General features: G+C 46.6%; 1 protein-coding gene across 3 annotated transcripts in view; it reads right to left on the reverse strand.

Moving 5' to 3' along the window:
- The window catches only part of EPHB1 (EPH receptor B1), a 438,525-nt gene that overhangs the window by 87,469 nt on the left and 328,128 nt on the right, over positions 1-22,928 (reverse strand). For all 3 annotated transcript variants that reach the window (XM_023538823.2, XM_010599498.3, XM_064277288.1), the window contains one exon: positions 7,927-8,174. In XM_023538823.2, the coding sequence (XP_023394591.1) occupies positions 7,927-8,174 (248 nt within the window). The remainder of the gene's footprint in view (positions 1-7,926; positions 8,175-22,928) is intronic.

The raw sequence follows: 22,928 nt of genomic DNA on the forward strand, positions 1-22,928 counted from the left end.
CACTTTCCTCCTTCTTGCCCAAAGTTCTTGGGGCCTAGGCCAAGCCTGCCAAGAACAGATTTCCTCACCCAGTCCAGCCCCAGCTGCTCCCCAAAGGGCTATGAGTACTGCTCTGTAGAGATTATGCTCTGATAGGAGGAGAGGTGGGAGGCTGCACAACATCAGGGTCTAATCAAGTTTCTGCTGAATGCAGGCACTGGGCAAGCTGGTCATGCCCTCTTCTACACGGTCCCCATGTGAAATGCAGAAATTATAAACAGTGTGAGGAACTGTTATTTATTGAGCACCTACTATATGCCAGGGTGTTACACAAGGTATTCCATACAGTCTCACATTTAAATATGTACAAAACATAAAATGTATGCTTTTGTTAAGGAAAATCTTCAAACTCCTTAGCATGGCCCATGAGATCCCCATGGGATCGGGGACTGCTTCACCTTATGTCACCATACCCCTCACTTCTAGACTAAAGCCAAATATGACCTTTCAAATGCAAAAGTGCAAAGGCATTTCCTACATAAATATAAGTAAGGAAAAATAAAACACCTGACATAAAATACCCTGTTTATTAGAGAAAACCTGATATTCAAAAAGTCCAATAATGATAACAAACTGTCAAACTGCAAGCCTGGGCCTGTGTTCTGGGGGTTCTGCTCCCTGCTCAGTTGAAGGAGGGAGCAAACTGACACAGAGACCCTTGACAGAGGGAGGGTCCCCAAACACCCAGGGTCTGAGACACCCCAAGTTCCGGGCTGTTTCTAAGCCAAATTTTAACTGCCTTCCAATTTCCCCAGAAGGCTTAATCTGCAACACTCTTTTTTCCTAACCAACTCCAAAAGAAAACATAGACCTGCTTTCTGGAAACTCTCCCTGGTTCTCAGCACATGTTGCCCATCTTTGAGAGCTGGATGTGCAGTGAGTGACAAAAATTCTTCTCACTAATGAATTTCAACCAACACCTTCTCAAGAAGTTAGCCACGCTTTGCTAGCACCTTTAATTTTCTCCAAGTACTTCTCTGGGAATTCACTTCCCAGAAAGTTGTCATGCAACTTTTATATTGTAAAAATGTATCTCAGCCTCAAGTCACACCAGTTGTATTTTTTCAATTCAGTCTGTTACTTGCTTTCTGTGAGTTTAGACAACAATGTGGTTAAAAATAAAAGTGTTCCTAAAGAAGCAGACTTGTAAATACATTTTGGGGAGGGCACTGGTTTTTACTGGTAGTGGCTCCAAGCAACTTTGAGAAGGAACGATACTGAAAGCCTATGCAGCAACATGTCTGTGCTTCTGCTTTAAGCCATCTAAGTCTTCTTAACCAAACCAGTTGTCATCTAGTCGATTCCGAGTCATGGCAACTCCACGTGTGCTCCATAGTTTTCCAATGGCTGATTTGTCAGAAGCAGATTACCAGGCCTTTCTTTCGAGATATCTCTGGACTTGAACCTCCAACCTTCCGGTTAGCACCCAAGAACGTTAACTGTTTGTACCACCCAGGGACTCCTAAATCTTCATTAAAAAAAAAAAAAAAACTTCATAGAGCTGCTTTATTATCTGAGTTATTTTAAAATTTTTATCAGTCATACTTATAATTTCTGGGGTTAACAAAGGTGAAGAAGTGGTTAAAAGTCCAGACTCTGGAGCCCGGCAGACCTGGGTTGGATTCAGACTCTGCCGCGTGACTGTGGGTAAGTTATTTAACCTCCAGAGGAGTGATTTCCACATCAGTAAAATAAGAACATAGTGTCCATTTATCATAGGGTTTCGGTGGGGTATAGCTGAGATAATACATGTGAAAGGGATTAGCTCAATGTCCCAGGTATACTAGGCCAGCAGCAATGATCACTGTATTGTCAGTAGGGCCACTTTGCCCCACAGATAAGCTCTCACACACATCCTTGATGCACAGTGAGAGAGACTGGGAAAGAATACCTGGGGTCTGCACTGCAGGCTTCTCATGCCCTCCTGGGGATCATTGCCTTTGGAGAACCCAGTTCACGATGTCTTCCAAGCTCAACAATTCATCATCTATACCAGTCCCCTGAGCTGTGGTAGTGGAAGATTGGGCTTAATGATGCAGGCCTAAAGTTTGGATCAATTAATCAACAAACATTGGTTTCTTCCATTACTCGACTTTTGAATGGCAAGTTATACTTCACAGAACATGTTTTGATCCTGAAAAACAGTTCTGACAGTAGGCAAGGCAGGCAATAGTGTATCCTGTTCATAGATAAGAGGGAGGAGGTCCAGAAAGTTTAAGTGATAAACCTTAAATCACTCTATGTGGTTTTGAATTATAACAAGAATCTAAGACTGGAACAGCAAATTGCTTCTCTGCTGACATTCCATCTGTGATCAATTGATGATAGCTGCCTCAAATGCTGTGGAGAGAAGAAAGCTGCGTACGAGCTTTGCCGGGAGAAGAGCTATGATTGATTAGTAATGTCTGCTATGACCAAAACAATAGAAAGTAGAGGCATGTGTACCACAGATACGATCCTCTTATCTGGGTCTTTTAACTCCTCTCCAGTGGCCTTCCCATTGGAATATGATAACCCTGAAATGGGTGACACATTTTCCTGAGAATCTGCAGGGGGGATACATACCATGGTAACACAGGGTTCATAATCTTGGTGAAACTTAAGGATATAAACATACTAAGATTTTCTGATACATTCAACTTTTTTTTAAGTCAATTTTGTAAAGATTATCATCTTTTTTAATTTTAGTAGAGGTATGCACAGCAAATATACATCATGTCAACAATTTTTACATGTACAATTCAGTGACATTGGTTACATTCTTCAAGTTGTGCTACCATTCTTGCTATCCTTTTCCACATTATTCTACCACAATTACCTGTACAACTATTAGAACTTCCAGAAATAGGAACATGAACATACAAAGACAAACAAGGCAGAAGAAACCCCAGATTTCTTGACGACTTTGGGGGCTCTCCTGAGCCCGTGGTAAAAACACTGCTTCAGAAAAAAATACAGGCCTGGGTGAAGTTAAGCGATTTAAACTTTCTTCCCTTCATGAAGTGCTTTCTGCTGAAATTGCTTTTCTGCAAACGCATTGGAGCCACTTGCTGGCCCTTACATTAGACAGAAAGGATTTAGGTATTTCAGCTTTCACTGACAAATCCACTTGAGGAAATGAAATCCTTATTTGATTTGTTTGAAGAGAACAAATCACAGATTTTTTTTTTTTTTTTTTTTTTTTTTAACTATAAGAGCCTTTTCAAGATCATCCAGCTCAATGCCTGTAGTTTATAGACTGGGAGATTGAGTTAACAGATTCGCTCAAGGCTGCTGGGTGACTCAGAGCAGAGCCCAAAGTGGAATCTTGGTTTTAGGGCTTCCAATCTGGTACTTTCTTTCTGACATCTGGGTTGCTGTCCTCCAGCTTCAGCCCGTGAATGAGCTTCCCTGTTGGATATTAGGGGATGAGACAGATCCCCATTTGTCATTACTCATTGACTTTCAAGAGTCTTCCAGTTATGACCATCTGCAAAGGGACCATCAGTTGACCCCAAAGCCAAACTTCAGGCAAGGAAGTCTTACGGAGCATGCTGACTTTCTCAGCTAAGCCATAGGACATTGACCAGGGCTTTGATGTTCACTCAGGAATTATTCCTAAGATTATGGAAGAGTGACCATATTGAATCCCTTGGATTTGAATGCCAAGAAGTAAATGTTTAATTATGGATTTTTATACTATGTAGTCCATGGCTTAGCCAAAAAGAAAAAAAAAAGATGATAATAAACCTACTGAATGTATGGTTAAAGAATAATGGTGCTTCTAATCTCTCTAGATCTGAGATCTGAAATGGAAGAGGAACAGTGAGTGGACTGTGAGAAGCCATGTCCAATGTGCTGACTAGCTTCCTGATGCCCGCAGCCTCTTGGATGCTGACCCAGAGCTGGATCTTTCACCACTCTCCAAAGATGCTACATCCAGCATAAAGGAATTGAGGGGAGGAACAGTCGCACAAATTGAGGACTAACCCTTTGTATTTCTTCTCTCAATGGCGATCCTAAAATTATCCTTCTTCCCAAAAGATGGACCCTGCAGAACTGAACTGATGACCTACTTTTCAATTTTATCTAGCAGCAGATACATCAATTAATGTGCTATGCTCCAGGGTTTGGTAATAAGGCTAAAATTAGATTTATAGATTACCTGCCTCCATGCTGTGCAAGGAGTCAGAAATGCTTCATTTCTCCTTTCTCCTCTTGGCTCTGCCTGCTCTTGCCACTCCTTTCTTGCCATCTCTTCTCCTCATCCCTTTACCTATGCTTCAGTCTTGGAAAGCTGGGCCTCATCATCACGAAAAACACTGGTGTCCAAAATGTCTCCAGGTCCTGGGCCCCACATGAAAATAGTTCCTGTGAGGAGCAATGGTGTGGGGCTTTGATTTTCTGTAGGCTCCTAAGAATGAATCACTTTGTCTCCTGCACGTTCCAGGGAGGGAGTCTAATCACAGTCCCCAAATCATGTTGTGGCTTTCTGTGAAGTACAGTCAGGTGACTTGTAGGAAATAAATGACTCCTGAAAGAATCTTGAGGCTAGTTCTAAAAAAATGCTTGTTCTTCTAGCATTGCCTTCTATTCATTCTTATTTGACTGTCTTCCTGAGATCTCTGATCAGGAATGAATGCCCCCAGCAAAGCATGGTCCATACCTTGCATATTACAGGTGTGGCTCCAAGGACACTGAGCAAGAGATCATGTGCACACACGATAACTAGATCTCTCCTGCCATTCCCTAATACTACTGTTTCAGAAATAGTTGTTCATGTTCAATCAGCATTTGCCAGGGGCTCTCTTTGCTAAGTTATAATCAACAGGGTTTTTCATATTTGGTAAAGTAGAGGGCCCATGAAAACAAGGGAAACCCTCCATGAGATGGATTGATATAATAGCTGTAGAAATGTACTCCAACATACCAATGACCATGAAGATGGTGTAATAATTCCTTCACTTATACATAAGGTCCTTATGAATCAGAGTTGACTCAATGATTACTACCAACAACAACCCTGTGCTAGGTACGGGGGTTTCAAAAAACAATAAGAAAACTCATACGCTCACGGAGCCCGTTCAGGCTTAGTTCCAGGCTTCAGGGCCCCATAACCTACATCAGTTACGCTTCTCCCCCCAAAACCACGACTGCCTAATTACATGTATGAAACAAAAGGTGTGTGTTTGCCCTGCAAACTTCAGTATTGTGCAAATGCAGCTTCTAGACACATTGCTGAGTTTCCCTTCCACACTGCACCCACTAAAGCTCTGCGTCTGAGCTCAGGAGCCACCATGAAGCTGCCGAGCAAATATAAAAGATCTTTGTACATGCTGTTCCCTCAGTCTACCTGCCTGGGCCTGCACCTGATTGGCAAATTCCTCATTATCCAATATCATATGACCTGCTCCCTCCTCTTTGAAGCCTTTCCTGACTCCCCCAGGAAGATTTAAGTTCTCCTCTACTTATTTATGATACCTCTGTCCTCCACTCATGACAACAAAAAAGTATTATATAGTCAGATGATCGCTAGAGTCTTTCTGCACCAGGGTCCTCAGGCACAAGGATTAGGCCTGTGGAAAACTGAATTCTCCAAGAGGCCTGTAACAAGATCTTCCATTCCATATGAGTAAGAAGACATTGGGTTGCTGTCCTCCCATCAGAACATGGGGCCTGTTTCCTCTCCTTGAATCTGGGTGATCCTGTGACTATGATGGAAGTACACTGTGTGACTTCCAAGGCTAGGTCACAAATGGCGGTGCAGCTTCGGCTTCGGCCTCTTGGGATGCTTGTTCTTGGAACCCAGCTTTCTCTGATGAAGCCCAAGCAGGCCACATGGGGGGGTTCCAGCTGACAATGAACATCAACTGCCAGACACATGAGTGAGTGAGCCTTCAGGTGACTCTAACCCACAGCCTTTGAGCTACCCCAACTGATGACTCATTGGAAAGTGCGCCCTGTCCAAGTCGCAGATCCGTGAGCAAAATAAATGACTGTTGCTGTGTGAAGCCATCCCTAAATTTTGGGATGACTTGTTATATAGCATTAGAGCAATGGTTCTTTCATCTCTATAGGCCCAGCAGCCAGCACAGGGCCTGGCCAGAGCAGTCACCCCATGAATATCTGAATGACTGATTGTATGAATGGTCCTTTGATATGCAGCCACACGTGGTATTTGGTAGCTTTGCCTACGTGCATAGCCTGCTATTGGTATCGCCCTAAAGTTCTTACTCAGGAGGTTCCACCCCAGTCCTTGATGCTGTTCAATGGACCTTCTTCTCTGAGCCTCCACTCTCTGGACAGCACCATCTTAGCCATTCTCAACCACCTCTTCACTAAGTGCTTTGCGATACTCTATAGGAATAGATGAGGCTCTGTAAAAAGAATGGCACCAACTGTAAAAACAGTGTGGTGGTGGTGATGTCTGACCTCCTCTAATTTCACAAGGGGCAAGGAGAATCAAGACTAACAGTTCAAGACTGATTCTTATGAGGTGGAGCTCAGACATATCTCCACCCTCCAACCATTTTACCAATTCTGACATCATCTGGCCCTCCCACGGCACTCTCTAATTCTCTGCTGTGTTCGATAATTTTATTGCAATGGCTATACAGAACTCACAGATCATACTCACAGTTGTGAGACCACACTCACGGCCTCATGTCCAGAGGCCCTCAGCTCTCTCAGTTTGTGAGTCGGCACACTCACTGTAACCATCTTGCTCCATAGGCCAGGAAGCCCACCTCACCACTTTCCGCTGGTCTCCTGGTTCTGCTACTGCCATGTCTGTGCCACTGCTTCTCACCATCTTGTGCCATCTCAAGTGTTATAAGCTTTCTCTGTCTCCTGGATCTAGGAGGTTCTCAGCACAGGGACCCCGAGTCCAAATGACATGCTCTGCTCCTGTCTCTTCTTAGTAGTAGTGAGGTCCCCCCTTTCTACCTCTGGGTTGGCTCATTTTAAGCCTATGGGATGGCAAAACTGACCAATCTCCTTGTTAAGGTTCCATATACCTTATTTTCATGTTCCCACCCCTACAAGCATGTCATATGCTTTATTTGCATTATTACCAAGCTGTCCAATCCCCTTGGTGGGCTACAGGTACCTTATTTTCTTAGTCCCATTCAAAAATTTGGTGGGAGTTATAAGACCATGGTGAGTAAGGCCATATAAAAGTGATCCGTCACATAGCAGGCTCCACTGAGGACTTGGCTCCATATGGCGCATGTTCTGACTGGGCTCTCTTAAAGATCTCCCAGCCATATGCCTTCAGGTGCATCCCATCTCCACTGTGGGTTGGTTGGATGTCATAATTCTTCACCAACCCTGGGAAAGACCTGTGGATGCTTGTGACACAGTATCCCCTTCCCTGCCCGGAAATGCCTCCTCAGAGAACAGGTTTCCCAGGTGTCAGAAAAGGGCAAGCTAATGAAAACTTATGATCACAACAGAATATTGTCTGATATAATGCTGGAAGATGAGCCCCCTAGGTCGGAAGGCACTCAAAATACACAGTGGCCACAGCAACGGACTTGAGCATACCTATGACCATGAAGATGCTGCAGTACCAGGCAACATTTTGTTCTGCTGTACATGGCATCACCGTGAGTTGCAGCTGACTTGACTGCAGCTAACAGCAACAACTATTCATTCGTGTTCATCCAACAGACATTTATCGAAGCCCAACTGTATGCCATCTTCCCGCAGGAGAGTCCACATGCTTTGCTTTGTTCTCTCCTTTTAGCAACAAATCTTTGTTAACATTATTAACGCCTCCAATGCCCTGCTCACATGTCATCAAGTGATTCCTAAAGGGCTAGTTATCTACACAAGTATCCTTGTCAGAGTCATTGTTTTCCAGTGTCCAACATGCTAACATCAGCAACACCCCTGAGGCACTCTTACCCTGAGGAAAGAATCCAAAGCGCCATTCTCCATGAACTCTGTGATAATCATGACCGGCCGGCTCTTGGTGACCACGCCCTCCAGGCGGATGATGTTGGGATGGTCAAACTGGCCCATGATGCTGGCCTCGCTCAGAAAGTCCCGACGCTGCTTTTCCGAGTAGCCGGCCTTCAGGGTCTTGATGGCCACGTAGATTTCCCTCTTTCCTGGTAGTTTCAAACGCCCCTTGTACACCTCTCCAAACTCTCCTGCAACAGCAAGAATGTAATTATTATTATTTTTTTCCTTCTCAGTCTGTGGAATCACAAGGGGAGGCATCTCAGCAGGAAGAATAGTGGTCTAAGCGAAACTGTGATTAAAGTGGTAGAAATTGAAATAGTGTTCACTCATTGTAGCTATGACGTCTTGGCTCGAATCAGTTCATATCAAATACAAAAGGAAGGCTAACATAAGTTCCTCCTCTTAGTCCTTAGAAATAATTCAGGGAACTAGAGTGGGATTTCAGAATGTGAGTTGGTTTTTCTCTGGGTTAGATTCCATCTGTGTCTCAGCTGAATAACTGAAATGAACAGTCAGTTTCACTTCGGAAGGCTCCTAACTCATTTTCCGCGGAGACTGGTGCCAGCACACCCAGGGTGCAGGGGTGTGCTCGAGGGTGCAGGGGTGTGCTCAGCGCTCTCCGCGGAGACTGGTGCCAGCACACCCAGGGTGCAGGGGTGTGCTTGAGGGTGCACGGGGTGTGCTCAGCGCTCTCCGCGGAGACTGGTGCCAGCACACCCAGGGTGCAGGGGTGTGCTTGAGGGTGCACGGGGTGTGCTCAGCGCTCTCCGCGGAGACTGGTGCCAGCACACCCAGGGTGCAGGGGTGTGCTCGAGGGTGCACGGGGTGTGCTCAGCGCTCTCCGCGGAGACTGGTGCCAGCACACCCAGGGTGCAGGGGTGTGCTCGAGGGTGCACGGGGTGTGCTCAGCGCTCTCCGCGGAGACTGGTGCCAGCACACTCAGGGTGCAGGGGTGTGCTCGAGGGTGCACGGGGTGTGCTCAGCGCTCTCCGCGGAGACTGGTGCCAGCACACCCAGGGTGCAGGGGTGTGCTCGAGGGTGCACGGGGTGTGCTCAGCGCTCTCCGCGGAGACTGGTGCCAGCACACCCAGGGTGCAGGGGTGTGCTCGAGGGTGCACGGGGTGTGCTCAGCGCTCTCCGCGGAGACTGGTGCCAGCACACCCAGGGTGCAGGGGTGTGCTCGAGGGTGCACGGGGTGTGCTCAGCGCTCTCCGCGGAGACTGGTGCCAGCACACCCAGGGTGCAGGGGTGTGCTCGAGGGTGCACGGGGTGTGCTCAGCGCTCTCCGCGGAGACTGGTGCCAGCACACCCAGGGTGCAGGGGGTGGGCTCGAGGGTGCAGGGGCTGTGCTCGAGGGTGCACGGGGTGTGCTCAGCGCTCTCCGCGGAGACTGGTGCCAGCACACCCAGGGTGCAGGGGTGTGCTCGAGGGTGCACGGGGTGTGCTCAGCGCTCTCCGCGGAGACTGGTGCCAGCACACCCAGGGTGCAGGGGTGTGCTCGAGGGTGCACGGGGTGTGCTCAGCGCTCTCCGCGGAGACTGGTGCCAGCACACCCAGGGTGCAGGGGGTGGGCTCGAGGGTGCACGGGGTGTGCTCAGCGCTCTCCGCGGAGACTGGTGCCAGCACACCCAGGGTGCAGGAGGTGGGCTCGAGCGTCTCAGCGCTCTCAGCGGAGACTGGTGCCAGCACACCCAGGGTGCAGGGGTGTGCTCGAGCGTCTCAGCGCTCTCAGCGGAGACTGGTGCCAGCACACCCAGGGTACAGGGGTGTGCTCGAGGGTGCACGGGGTGTGCTCAGCGCTCTCCGCGGAGACTGGTGCCAGCACACCCAGGGTGCAGGGGGTGGGCTCGAGCGTCTCAGTGCTCTCAGCGGAGACTGGTGCCAGCACACCCAGGGTGCAGGGGTGTGCTCGAGCGTCTCAGCGCTCTCAGCGGAGACTGGTGCCAGCACACCCAGGGCGCAGGGGGTGTGCTCGAGCGTCTCAGTGCTCTCAGCGGAGACTGGTGCCAGCACACCCAGGGTGCAGGGGTGTGCTCGAGGGTGCACGGGGTGTGCTCAGCGCTCTCCACGGAGACTGGTGCCAGCACACCCAGGGTGCAGGGGTGTGCTCGAGCGTCTCAGCGCTCTCAGCGGAGACTGGTGCCAGCACACCCAGGGTGCAGGGGCTGTGCTCGAGCGTCTCAGCGCTCTCAGCGGAGACTGGTGCCAGCACACCCAGGGTGCAGGGGTGTGCTCGAGCGTCTCAGCGCTCTCAGCGGAGACTGGTGCCAGCACACCCAGGGTGCAGGGGTGTGCTCGAGCGTCTCAGCGCTCTCAGCGGAGACTGGTGCCAGCACACCCAGGGTGCAGGGGTGTGCTCGAGCGTCTCAGCGCTCTCAGCGGAGACTGGTGCCAGCACACCCAGGGTGCAGGGGTGTGCTCGAGCGTCTCAGTGCTCTCAGCGGAGACTGGTGCCAGCACACCCAGGGTGCAGGGGGTGGGCTCGAGCGTCTCAGCGCTCTCAGCGGAGACTGGTGCCAGCACACCCAGGGTGCAGGGGGTGGGCTCGAGCGTCTCAGCGCTCTCAGCGGAGACTGGTGCCAGCACACCCAGGGTGCAGGGGTGTGCTCGAGCGTCTCAGCGCTCTCAGCGGAGACTGGTGCCAGCACACCCAGGGTGCAGGGGCTGTGCTCGAGCGTCTCAGCGCTCTCAGCGGAGACTGGTGCCAGCACACCCAGGGTGCAGGGGTGTGCTCGAGCGTCTCAGCGCTCTCAGCGGAGACTGGTGCCAGCACACCCAGGGTGCAGGGGTGTGCTCGAGCGTCTCAGTGCTCTCAGCGGAGACTGGTGCAAGCACACCCAGGGTGCAGGGGGTGGGCTCGAGCGTCTCAGTGCTCTCAGCGGAGACTGGTGCAAGCACACCCAGGGTGCAGGGGGTGTGCTCGAGCGTCTCAGTGCTCTCAGCGGAGACTGGTGCAAGCACACCCAGGGTGCAGGGGTGTGCTCGAGTGTCTCAGCGCTCTAAATCAGGAGCGACCAACTAACCTATTGTGATTGGGCTGATTCCGACTCATGGCGACCCATGTGTGTCAGAGCACAACTGTGCCCCCTAGGTTTTTCAGTGGCTATGACCTCTCAGAAGCCAGGCCTTTCTTCTGAAGCACCTCTGGGTAGGTTCAAACAGGGGGAGATTATCCAACAAGCAAAGTAAGCATGGGCTTACTTGTGCTTACTTACTAATTTGTAGTGAACAAATTCACATGAGTTTCACCGTAACATATCAAAATGAAACCCATGTGAAATTGTTCAGTACAGATTAGTAAGTAAGCACAAGTAAGCCCGTGCTTACCGTGCTTACTGGGTTACCTGCCCCCGTCTAGGGAGCACTGGTGGCACAGTGGTTAAGAGCTCAGGCTGCTAACCAAAAGGTCAGCAGTTTGAATCCACCAGCTGCTCTGCAGGAGAAAAATGTGGCAGTCTGCGTCCATAAAGACTACAGTCTTGGAAACCCTGTGGGGCAGTTCCACTCTTTCCTATAAGGCCGCTATGTCCCATAAGTCAGAACTGACTCAATGGCAACAGGTTTTTTTGTTGTTGTTGTTTTGTTTTGCCCCTGTCTGGGGTTGTAAATTTGAAAAGAGGCTTTGACTCTGTAGGAACATCCTGTGGGGTTTGGAGAGAGACAGATGGCTGCCATACCTAGAAGCAGAATCTTTGATATGGTTAAAAAAAATGTGAAATTGTTCACTACAGATTAGTAAGCAAGCACGAGTAAGGCTATGCTTAACTTGCTTATTGGATAATCCACCCCTGGATTCCAACCACCAACCTTTCAATTAATAGTTGAGTGTGGAACCCTTTGTACCACCCACAGACTCCAAATTAGATGTATTCCATTTGTATTCCTGCATTGTCTTGAAATCATTTGTGTCTAATGAGTCCTCCACAAAACAGACAATGAGAAGAAGTTAGGAAGTCAGAAGTTTACCTGTGAACAATAAAGAGGGGAGGATCAGGACTGGACAGGGAGGACAACAAACTAAGTCGCAGATCTGTCATTAAATAAAGAAAGGAGGATGCAGGATTGGTCAGAGAGAGCCCCCGACTGCAATACAGATTGACAACATCTTGGTCATCCCAGAGCTGCAGAGCAAAGATGGTCTGGTCTAGAATGGCCAGGCCCCAGCGTACTTTGCCACGCAGAGTCATTCATCGGCTGGGGCGCTGGGAAGAGCTGGGATTTGTCGGGAAAGCCGAAGAAAGCCCCTCCTGAAGGTGCTGCAGCTGGAGGCTGTCAGCTAACTGTGCTCCTTGCAGCTGAACAGCAAATTGTTTCTTAAGAGACAGCAAGCTGCACACTTCCATGTGTGCCACAGTGTTTAAACATTTTTGCAGTAAAATCACCAAGAGTAAAAAACAGTTCTGGTGATACTATTTCATAAAAATAGCTACTTAAAAAAGAAAAAATCTGTTGAATTCTGTTTAATGTGCTCTCAAACATTATTTTATGACTAAACTTGGTTGTGTAACTTCCAGCTCTTTCCTGTGAAGCAGTTAAGTATCTAGTTCTAAGTGCAGCCCTGAAACATTGTGTCAAAGGACTGAGGGAGAAACATTGTTTTCTGCTGTGAAAACTTCTTTTCACTTTCAGCTTCTGAGAAGAAAAGGATGGAGCGAACAGTGAGTAATCAGAGAAATCAGTGGCCACTTTAGAAAGGCGAATTAACACTTCCAGTCTGATTTAGTTGAGAATGGTACCTTTTGTTTTCTGCTACAAATAAGGTGTGGAAGGAAGCTGCATGTAAAAGATTTTTATGCAACACTGCTCTAGCGTTAATAAGAACTTGATAGAACCTGGGGCTGGAGTAGGGCTTGGCACCTTCAGCAAGATTTCAACATGGACCTACAATACTAAGATAAATCATTTGTAATGTTGGCCTTGATGTTTAATCACGTGCTGCTTGGGTGAGCTGCTTGAGATCAGAGACCAAGTCTCCAGGTTCTTAGCTTGCTTTGTATACCCCACTGTGGTGCCTGGCTAATAAAAGTTGGTGTATCAAATTTATTATCATTTGTTTGGCTTTGCCAACTCTTTGGTTATAAACTGGGGGAGGCTTTATCCCACCTTTATCCAAAAGAAGTAGAAGGCAGTGTTAGCGGCCACTGAGGCAGCGCCCAAAGCATGGCGCTCTCATGCACAACGGAACAAAATGATTACCAGTGGGACTGTTGCGAGCCATATGGTTTTCATTGGCTGATTTTCAGAAGTAGATCACCAGGCCTTTCTTCCTAGTCTGTCTTAGTCTGGAAGATCTGGTGAAAACTGTTCAGCATCATAGCAACATGCGAGCCGTCACTGACACACAGGTATTCGCTGTGCATGGGTGTATCAGCCAGGGACTGAACCCAGAAGTAGAAATACCAGTATTTAAATTTGTCTGTAAAAGTATTTTTTGCAGCAGCATCTTCTATAGCCAAACTCTATGACCACAATGAGGAGAATGGGTGGAAACCTGCACTTCCATCCCGTGGAATGCCATGGAGCTACTGAAAACAAATAGATGAATAATAGATATCAACTTCAAAAGACGACCGCATTGTACTGCTAAGTGAGGAAGATAAGAGCAGGTTATAGAATATGACATGTAGTATAGCTCATGAGGAGCCTTGGTGGCACAGTGGTTAAGGCTTGGCTGCCAACCAAAGGTTGGCAGTTCGAATTCAGCACCTGCTCCTTGGAAACCCTACGAGGCAGTTCTACTCTGTCCTATAGGGTCGTTACGCATTGGAATCAACTTGATGGCAACAGGTTTGTTGGGTTATGAACCCATACTGTGTATGTGTGTATGAAAAAATTCACATTAAATTATTTTTTAAAATGGTTACACTAAAAGCTTGAGAATGGGAGAAGGGGAGACCAGTCAATTTAATTTAGTTAACTTTCGTGTTGTTTGATGTTTAAATTGTTACAAGAAGTAAACATTACTTTTGCAGTGCATATAAGTAAAACTTAAAGAAAAGTACCAGACAACTGGGACCTGTCATAGATACATAGGAGTTCCTAGGTGGCTCCAATGGTCAAGTGCTCAACTATCAACCAAAAGGTTGGTGCCTATGAGGTGCCACTCACAGGCACCTTGGAAGAAAGGCCTGACGACCTGCTTCCAAAAGGTTAGAGCCTTGAAAACCCTGTGGGGCACAGTTCTACTCTGCACGTACGGGGTTGTCATGTGTTGGAATCAATTTGATGGCAACAGGTTTAGCTTTTTGGGGGGTAGGGGGTGGGGGTTGGGGTGGGGGGGTAATGGTACAAACGGTTAATGTGCTTGGCTGTTAACCAAAAGGTTGGAGGATTGAGTCTACTCAGAGGTACCTTGGAAGAAAGGCCTGGTGATCTTCTCCTGAAAAATCAGCCCCTGAAAACCCTGTGGAGTACAGTTCTACTCTGACACGTGGGATCACCATGAGTTGGAATTGACTAAGTGGCAATAATTATATATATATGTACACACACATATACACCCCCCCCACACACATACATATATACCAGAATCTATCCCTCTGACACCTTCACCCAGTAAGGTTCAATAATTACGAGCCAATGAATACCAATTGCATATTTCATAAGTATACTGATTGAAGAATATTATTTAGTATTTCCTCTTTGTTGCTATAATAATGAGTTCTGTTTTAATGAAAAGACACAATTGAGGGGGAAAGTATGCTAATACTTCTTCATGGAGAAGAGGGTATGCAAAAAATTATTGACCACCTTACTTTGTGCCAGGCACTGTGATAGGCACTCTGCGTTCCTTATCTCATTTAATCCTCACAACACCCCTGTGAGATGGGTATTATCATCCCCATTTAATAACAGGAAAACATGCCTGAAACCACACAGCCATGAAACAGAACAAGGCTCTTGTGCCTGCCCATCCTTTTGTCTTATCATCCTGGCTCTAGGCAGGTGCGCCACAATGAGTACGTCACCGAGAACAGAGCTGCATGGATATAAAGTCACAACCCAAGGCCACTGGCACCGGCTGTGCAGGCTCAAACAGCTCATATGCTGTTACTGTCCCAGCAACTCAGGATCCCGGCGAGAGCAAAAGGAATGGGGCCGTTTCATAGATAGAAATCATATTCATCTGAGGTTTCCCTCTGGGAATGGGATTGGGATCAGATTACTTAGGAACCAGGGTATTTGGTGGCTGCTTTTTAGCTGAAAGACTGGTGGTTCGAGCCCACCCAGTAGCTCCGCGGGAGAAAACCTGGAGATCTGCTTCCTGTGAAGATTGCATCCTAGAGAACCCTATGGGGCAGTTTTACACTGTCACATTGGGTTACTATGAGTCAAAGGCAACTGGGTGATGCCTCGTAACAACAACACATCCGTGTGCAGAGTTTGGGAAAGTGCTCAGGAGAGTCTGATGTCCACACAGCACACACATAAATACCCAGTTGAGGACACCAGTGATTCTCAAAGTTGGCTGCCCACTGGTATCATCTGGGGGGCTTTACAAACTACAGGGACCTGGGTCTCACTTCAGAGAGTCTGACTAATGGGCCTGGGTGCAGCCTGGGTGTTGGCATATTTAAACACAGCCTGCAAAATTGGACACATAATATGTGGGGCCTGATGCAAAATGAAAATGTGGGACTTCTTCTTTGAAAATTATTTAGAATTTCAAGACTGTGACAGCAAAACATTAAACTAAACACAGGGTCCTTCTGAGCCCAGGGCTCTATGCAACTACAGAGACGCATGCTCCTGAAGCTGGATCTGGCTGCCCAGGTGATTCTGATACGCAGCCAAGGTTGAGAACCATAGGTCTAAACTACGCAAGCATATTTCAAACTGGCTAATGAAATGCTAAAAGCCCCAGAGTACCCTGGCATTTGAGGCAGTGGTGTTTCAGTGGTAGAATTCTCACCTCCGTGCGGGAGACCTGCCTCACCCATCCATCAGTGGAGGCTTGTGTATTGCTATCATGCTGAACAGGTTCCGGCAGAGCTTCCCAACTAAGACTCACTAGGGCTGGTGATCTACTTCTGAAAGCCAGCCAGTGGGGTGGAAAAAAAGCCCTATGGATCACAATGGTCTCAACCCATTGTGCATGGGGTCACCATGAGTTGGGGGCTGATTTGATGGCAGATAGCAACCACCACCCCAGAATTTATCTCAACACCATTGAACACCTTCAAAAGCAGTGCTTGGATCCAGGCTGCCCCGTGGGGCCTGACACATAGTGTGGGCTTTATAGATGTTAGTGGAGGGAAAAAAGAAAAGCAGGAAGAAACAACGAAGGTAAGCCTCTGAAAAGTTGTATCTACATAGAATGGTGTGGATCAAATTACTTGCCTAAATTGGCAAACGTTATTTCATTGTTTAATCTTTGCTTCTGATTGGTCTTCAAGTGCAGGGCTTCTAATATTTTAACTTCAAATTCCAAGCTCTGTAGAGACCTCATCATATAGTTTTTAAAAAGTTAGGATAAAAAAGGAAGACAATGCTCAGGGGACCCTGAACCTCTGTTGAAGGTGATGGGAAGATTTGGGTGGTGGCTGAACAGCATGATGAAGGTAATTAGTGTCACTGAATTGTATATGTAAAGAACGTTGAAATGAATAATGTTTTCTTCCACATTTGCCACAATAAAAAGTAAATAAAATAAAATAAAACACTTGCTCTCCTTGAGTGGAGCTAAGTGGGCTCTGTAGTCAGTTACTACAGTAGGCAAGGTGTCCCCGCTCTCTCAGAAATCTCTGCAGTTGGTGAAAAGCAGCAGCTTCAAGATTGGTGATTCTGCAAGAACAGCTTCTTTCCTAACTGGCAAAGAAATGACTTCATATTCTCCAAGCCCAGAGGTTCTCAAAGCACCAACTGCAAAGGACATTGCTTCACGCCGAAACCTCCCACGGAGGCCGGGTTGGACACTGTAATTAAGTGGACGAGTGCAGCTGGGGGGAAATCTGGCAGTAGAGCAAGGCACTCCAGTCCTAGTCCCGCCACACTACCTGTGAGCTAGTCAACCTGGGCAGGACATTTAACTTCTCCAGACCTGAATCTATGCAATGGTGTTTTTTGTTTTTTTTTCAGTAGATTCTGCTCTATAGGGTTCCCGAGGCTGTAGTCTTTACAGAAGTGGACTGCCACATCTTTCTCCTGCAGAGTGGCCGGTGGGTTTGAACCACAGACCTTTTTCAGTTAGCAGGCAAACAATTTAACCACTGCACCACCAAGGTTCCTTATGCCCCCGTGGTGGCGTAGTGGCTAAGTGCTACAGCTGCTAACCAAAGGGTCAGCAGTTCGAATCCGCCAGGCGCTCCTTGGAAACTGTGGGGCAGCTCTACCCTGACCTATAGGGTCGCTATGAGTCAGAATCGACTCGATGGCACTGGGGTTAAAAATCAGAGGCTCTGGAGATGGGGCCCTGAGGCCTAGGTAGTAACATGACTCCAGGTGATTCTGATGCAGGGCTCAAGTTTGAGAACTACTGCCCTGAGGGTGGAAACCCTTGTGGCGTAGTGGTTGAGAGTTATGTCTGCTAACCATAAAGGTTAGCAGTTCAAATCCACCATGTGCTCCTTGGAAATCCTACAGACCAGTTCTACTCTGTTCTTCAGGGTCACTAGGAGTTGGAATCTACTCAATGGTAAGGGCTTGGGCGTCTCTCTTTTTTTTTTTTTTTTTATTGGCCCTCAAGGTTGTCAGCTGAGGGTAGTTTGGCCAGTTCCTGTGATCCTCCTTGATAGCTGCTGAAATTATTCCCTACAAGTTTTAGCTCCTTGCCAGCTCTTCTTTCCTACCTTCCTTGACAAAATAAGGGAGAAAAAGCGGTTCAGCAGCATTACATGCTTCAGCTCTTATATATAAGATCAGAAGGAAGAATTTTCAATTTTTGAAAATGAAACATCCCACCTGCCGGCCGGTGTCTCAAGCAGTAGCTGCTGGCTATGTGCGGCTCCAATCCACACACAGTTGTGCTTTTTTGTTTTTTTTTTAAGCAGCATTTTTAAGTCACAAATTGCCTTCAGGGAGGGAAAGGAAAAATGAAGCTTCTTAGTTGCTAATTCAAGCTTACACCAGAATCAGAACCTTTAAAGGATAAATTTAAACTAGGTTTTAATGTATGATTTCAAGGAAGTGTTACCACGCTAGCCTGTACAAGATACATTGGTTATGGCTAAGCTGGGATAGGAGGATGAGGACACATATTCCACTACATCCTCCCCTGTACCAAGGACAGACATTACTAATTGATCACAGCCCTCTTCATCCTTCTCAGCAAAACACCCTGGCTACCCATCACCAAGCTACCGGAGTTGGCACATGAGATGGACGGCCACAGTGTCCACAATATCAAACACCCAGATGGTGAGAGCAAACTGGCTTTTTGATTTTTAGACAACACTTGCATACTTACATAACACAATGTCAGAATGAACTTATTTTCATAATATTAAGTAAGCACATATAATTAAAAATGTGAAATATTTTGGCCGTCTTTGTTGTCCTTTTTATAACAGGTAACTGATCACACTAGAAGAGAGCCACAGGACAGGAGCAAGGTATCTGTTCTCCCCCAGGAATGTATGATGGTCTTTGCCACACCACCACTTGGGATGCTTAACGCTAGGAGAGCATCATAATTCCCAGCTAAAAGACTTAGACATTCCAAACTGATAGAGTTTGCCTTCAGAAGTAATTCTTCTAAATACTTAGCTGCATTTTTCTAGAACAGTAACCAACGTGGCAAATAGTGTGGGGGTTATATTAACCAGGTTCTGATCAGCCATATCTATTTTATTCCTGTGTTTAAATTCCTGCTCTATCATTAACTGAGCTGGCAGTGAGTCCTTGGGTATACTCTCCTCTGAGCCTTGATTTCCTTACCAGTTTAAACACACACACGTACACCTCTCACTTACAGGACTGTTACGAGGGTTAAATGAGATAACACTGTAATGTATGTAGGGCAGTGTCAAGCACATGGTGAGTGCTCAGTACATGCTAGCTATTATGATTATAATTACTGGTGACATTTATTTGATGTCCTCTTCTAGAAACCCTTCCTGCTGTGACTCTTACCCAGTATGAGGCTACCCTAATGCTGCTTATCCTTGCTCTGAATGACCCCAAGAGAGTCAGACTGGTAGGTGAATCCTCCACCAAATCATCTCCACAGAAACCCATCCACTTCTTCAAAGACAGAAGAGCATACCAGGCCTTTGTTAGCCTCCCATGGGTACCCCATTCCCATCTATATGCATCACAGATTCACTCACCCTTGACTTTCTTTACCCAGCCCTCTCACTGCAAGCCCCCTCGTCCTGCATAGAGTCGTCTGTGGAAATGTTGAATCAGTAGCTGCCAGAGTCAGATGAGGATGTACACCCACTCCTCACTTATCTACGTGGTTAGGTCCCAAAGAGCCAGTCATTATGTGAAAATTGACATTATGTGAAAATGGAAGATGACCGTATCAGATCACAAAATGGAGGATGACTACATCATTACATAACTGCCAAATTGCATCATTACACAACTGCCAAACTACTGAGAATCATGGCCCAGCCAAGCTGACACATAACCTTAACCGTCACAGCCAGTGTTACTCTCACCTTGCAACTCAGTGTTTGTTACTGCCAGACGTACATTGTTAAAGTGCAAAATAGCCCGATAGTAGATATTTTGCTATTGTCATAATGTGAAATGTTGGATAACGAGATAGTCAATAAGTGAGGAGTAAGTGTATTTGTTAATTAAAATGCAACTGGCATGTCTCCTCCTAAGTGACACCTTCTGGCAATATCTCTACCTACATTTTTATGCACTGGACAGTCATGTTCAGGGCTGCTGCATACAGTTACACCAGTTGCGCAGGCTGCACAGTGCACAACCCAGGGATATCATTCATGATGCAGGACCCAATCTTGCACGGCAGCCCTGGTTTATGCTCTGGGCAAGTCTACTGATCAAACTGATCCAAATTAACCAATGCATTGGAGTTGATCTGTGAGATGAAACCTACTAGTCAGACTCAGGATAACAGCTGATATTCTCCAAAGACATCAGGGTGGTCTGTTGCCCTCTCTGAAGAGACTTCAATTACCCCCAGTATCTGCAGGGGGAAGAGGAAGGTTTGGCCTTTTCTTGCTCCCCTGGGCCACTTTCAGATCACCAAATGACTCACAATCTCAGTCCAACTCTCTCTAGCCTTTCTTTATTCTCTTGAACTCTACCTAGTTATCCAAATTCTTATTCCTGTCATGTTATCTCCTAAGGACCTATTTTCACTCAGCAATAATTGACAAATATTCAATTGAGCATCTAAGTGTCACACATTAGGCTAAGCACATTATATTCCCTCACTCACATGGAACTCTGACACTCGTGATGAAAGATGGACGTTAAACAAATGCTTACATAACTCATTTATGATTTAATTCTAATTTGATCATCTTGGATAGTGTCATACCTGCCTCACAGTTTTTTTTTATTCCTTTGTTCAATGACCTCAACAACTTTAGAAGACACCTTGGCAATTGATGCAATTCTTCAGCCTCATGTTTCTAGATTTGACTCCATCGGTCTTCATTCACATGCCCAACCACCACTCCCCAAACCTGGGGGCCAGGCAGACTTACTCTTCCTTCGAGGTATTTAACATGGTGTCCCTTATTTCTGGCCACAACCTCCATACCATCTCTCCATATCAACTCCAGGCACCAAGCCCATGAGGCATTCTACTCACCATGGCTGGATTCATCCCTGGATTGGGTTAAGTATAGCCACCCAAATTCAGCCTTCCTTACTACCTCTGATCTCAGCATCAGCTATCTCATACTCTTTTCATACCTTCAAATAATGGCCCTATAACTCATAACCATGTCTTCAAGGTCTTACCCCACCCTTTTCATTACGCTCTTCCAATTCAATCCGCAGTATTTCCCAAATTAGTCTCCCTAGAACGTCCTTCCTATCACCCACCATACTTGGAAACCTATGGAGTTCATCATTTTCTATTGGATAAAATCCACGCTGCAGCCCCTGGATCTCTAGGCTCCAGCCTGATCCTCTAGGCTTAATGTGCAATACTTACCCACAGGAAGACCCTCCCCAGCAGACTTCTCTCTGTCTTGTTCTCGAGATGTGCCACGCAGAGTACCAGCCCATCTGAAGACTATACCCTTCAGACACCAGGCAGGTCCCTCTCTTCCCTGGGTCTTTACCTGCCATCACACCTCTCCTTCACCCATCTCCAGGGCCACATGTTCTCTGGGCCCCTCACCTTAGTTCTCAATTGTCTACCCCCCTCTCATGAGGAGCATCACATATCTGTGTACCAGATAACAACCCTTGGATGGCAGGCATTGTTAGGCATGAGTAGCGTATTCTCTCAGCATCCACCACAGTCACAGGCAGAGAATCAATGTTTAATGAATGAGGATCTTCATCACTCTAAACGTAATCCATCCTCCAATAAACATAGCCCTTCCCTCTCTCTGGCTCTATACACAGCCGTCAGAGACTGGTTCCTTTGCAACTTCTTTGATATAACCTTGCACAGTCTGGAAGGGAGTGATATGCTGGTACCAGCTCTCCAGAAAACAAACACAATGTTTAGCTCTGATTTGTAGCATTTGCTGATTCCCATGGTATAAGTTTGCCTACCATGGGTGATCTCAAGCTACCAATATGATGTCACTGAACATGGAGACAGAAGGAGATGCACACAATTGGCTCATGGTTCGCTAGTGTGAGCCAACTCCAGCACACCACTGCCGAAAGGTCATGCTCATTTTCCTCCATAAATCATTTAATTTCCTTCTCTATCACTGTCTCATTCCCTACCAAATTTTACAAAAACATACTTTATTCTACTAGTTTTCATCCTTCAAGGCTCTGACCAAAGGTATATCCTTTGTGAAACCTCCTACTCATGCCTCATCATCCCCAGAAGAAATAGTTGAGCCCTCCTTTGTGTTAGCCCAGAGAGCATGAAGGAAAGAAGGAAGAAAGGAAGGAAAGAAGGAATGGAGGGAAGGACGATAAATAATTTCTGATTCTTCTTTTCATGTTTTCTTACCATCATTCCAACCCAGTTTTGGAGCCCCACTCTAAATCTCCCAGGTGACTAAAAGAAACATTCCCAATTACACTGTATAAATCTTACCTTATAAAATTCCTTTAAAACAAAGAAACAAAAAACTTGACCTCCACACTAGCTCTTTTAACACAAAGTGAAATCTGTCTCAGTGAGAGCAGAGTGTGGGTGAAGCAAAAGCGGTGACAGAGGAGAGAAGGTACTGGAGAATGGAGAAAGACCGAATCCAGACAGGAGTGTCTGCTATTAAAATTGCATCATTACGTATAGTGAATTAACACCCACAAAGATTAGCTCTGGGATGTTCTGAATCATGAGAGATGGGTGTCTGGTAGAGGTTGGTCAGCAGTAACTAGACCGAGGACTTTAACTGCTAAATGAATCAATCCTCCCCCAGTGCCATGTGAGGCACAGACAGGACTGAACCTTTCTGAGCAGAATACACAAACAATGCTACACAAAAACGGAAGGTGAAGAACGGGGCAGAGCCATCAATTGCTCCTTTATAGGCATCTAGTGGTTGGTGAGCTCACCCCAAATTTAACTCCCTAGCAGGGTCATAAAGTGAGAACACTCTTTACTCCATCCCTGACAAAGGCAGGGAGAGGGTTGATGTGCGCAATTTGGAATGAAATGCAGGCCAGAAACATCTAAGCACATGACATAAATAACAACGTTAAAATCACTGGCACCGTCCCCACAGGCCATAATGACAATTAATGACAAGGGAAAGCAGGGTACAGGACTAAAAGCCCACCTCCCAAACACTCTTGAGTTTACTGGAGAAAGATGTGCCCCTAAGAGTAATCTAATTTATCTGGCACCCAGCCTTCCAAGGCATGATTCTTAAATA

This window comes from Loxodonta africana, chromosome 26 (assembly GCF_030014295.1).
Source record: "Loxodonta africana isolate mLoxAfr1 chromosome 26, mLoxAfr1.hap2, whole genome shotgun sequence".
NCBI lineage: Eukaryota > Metazoa > Chordata > Mammalia > Proboscidea > Elephantidae > Loxodonta > Loxodonta africana.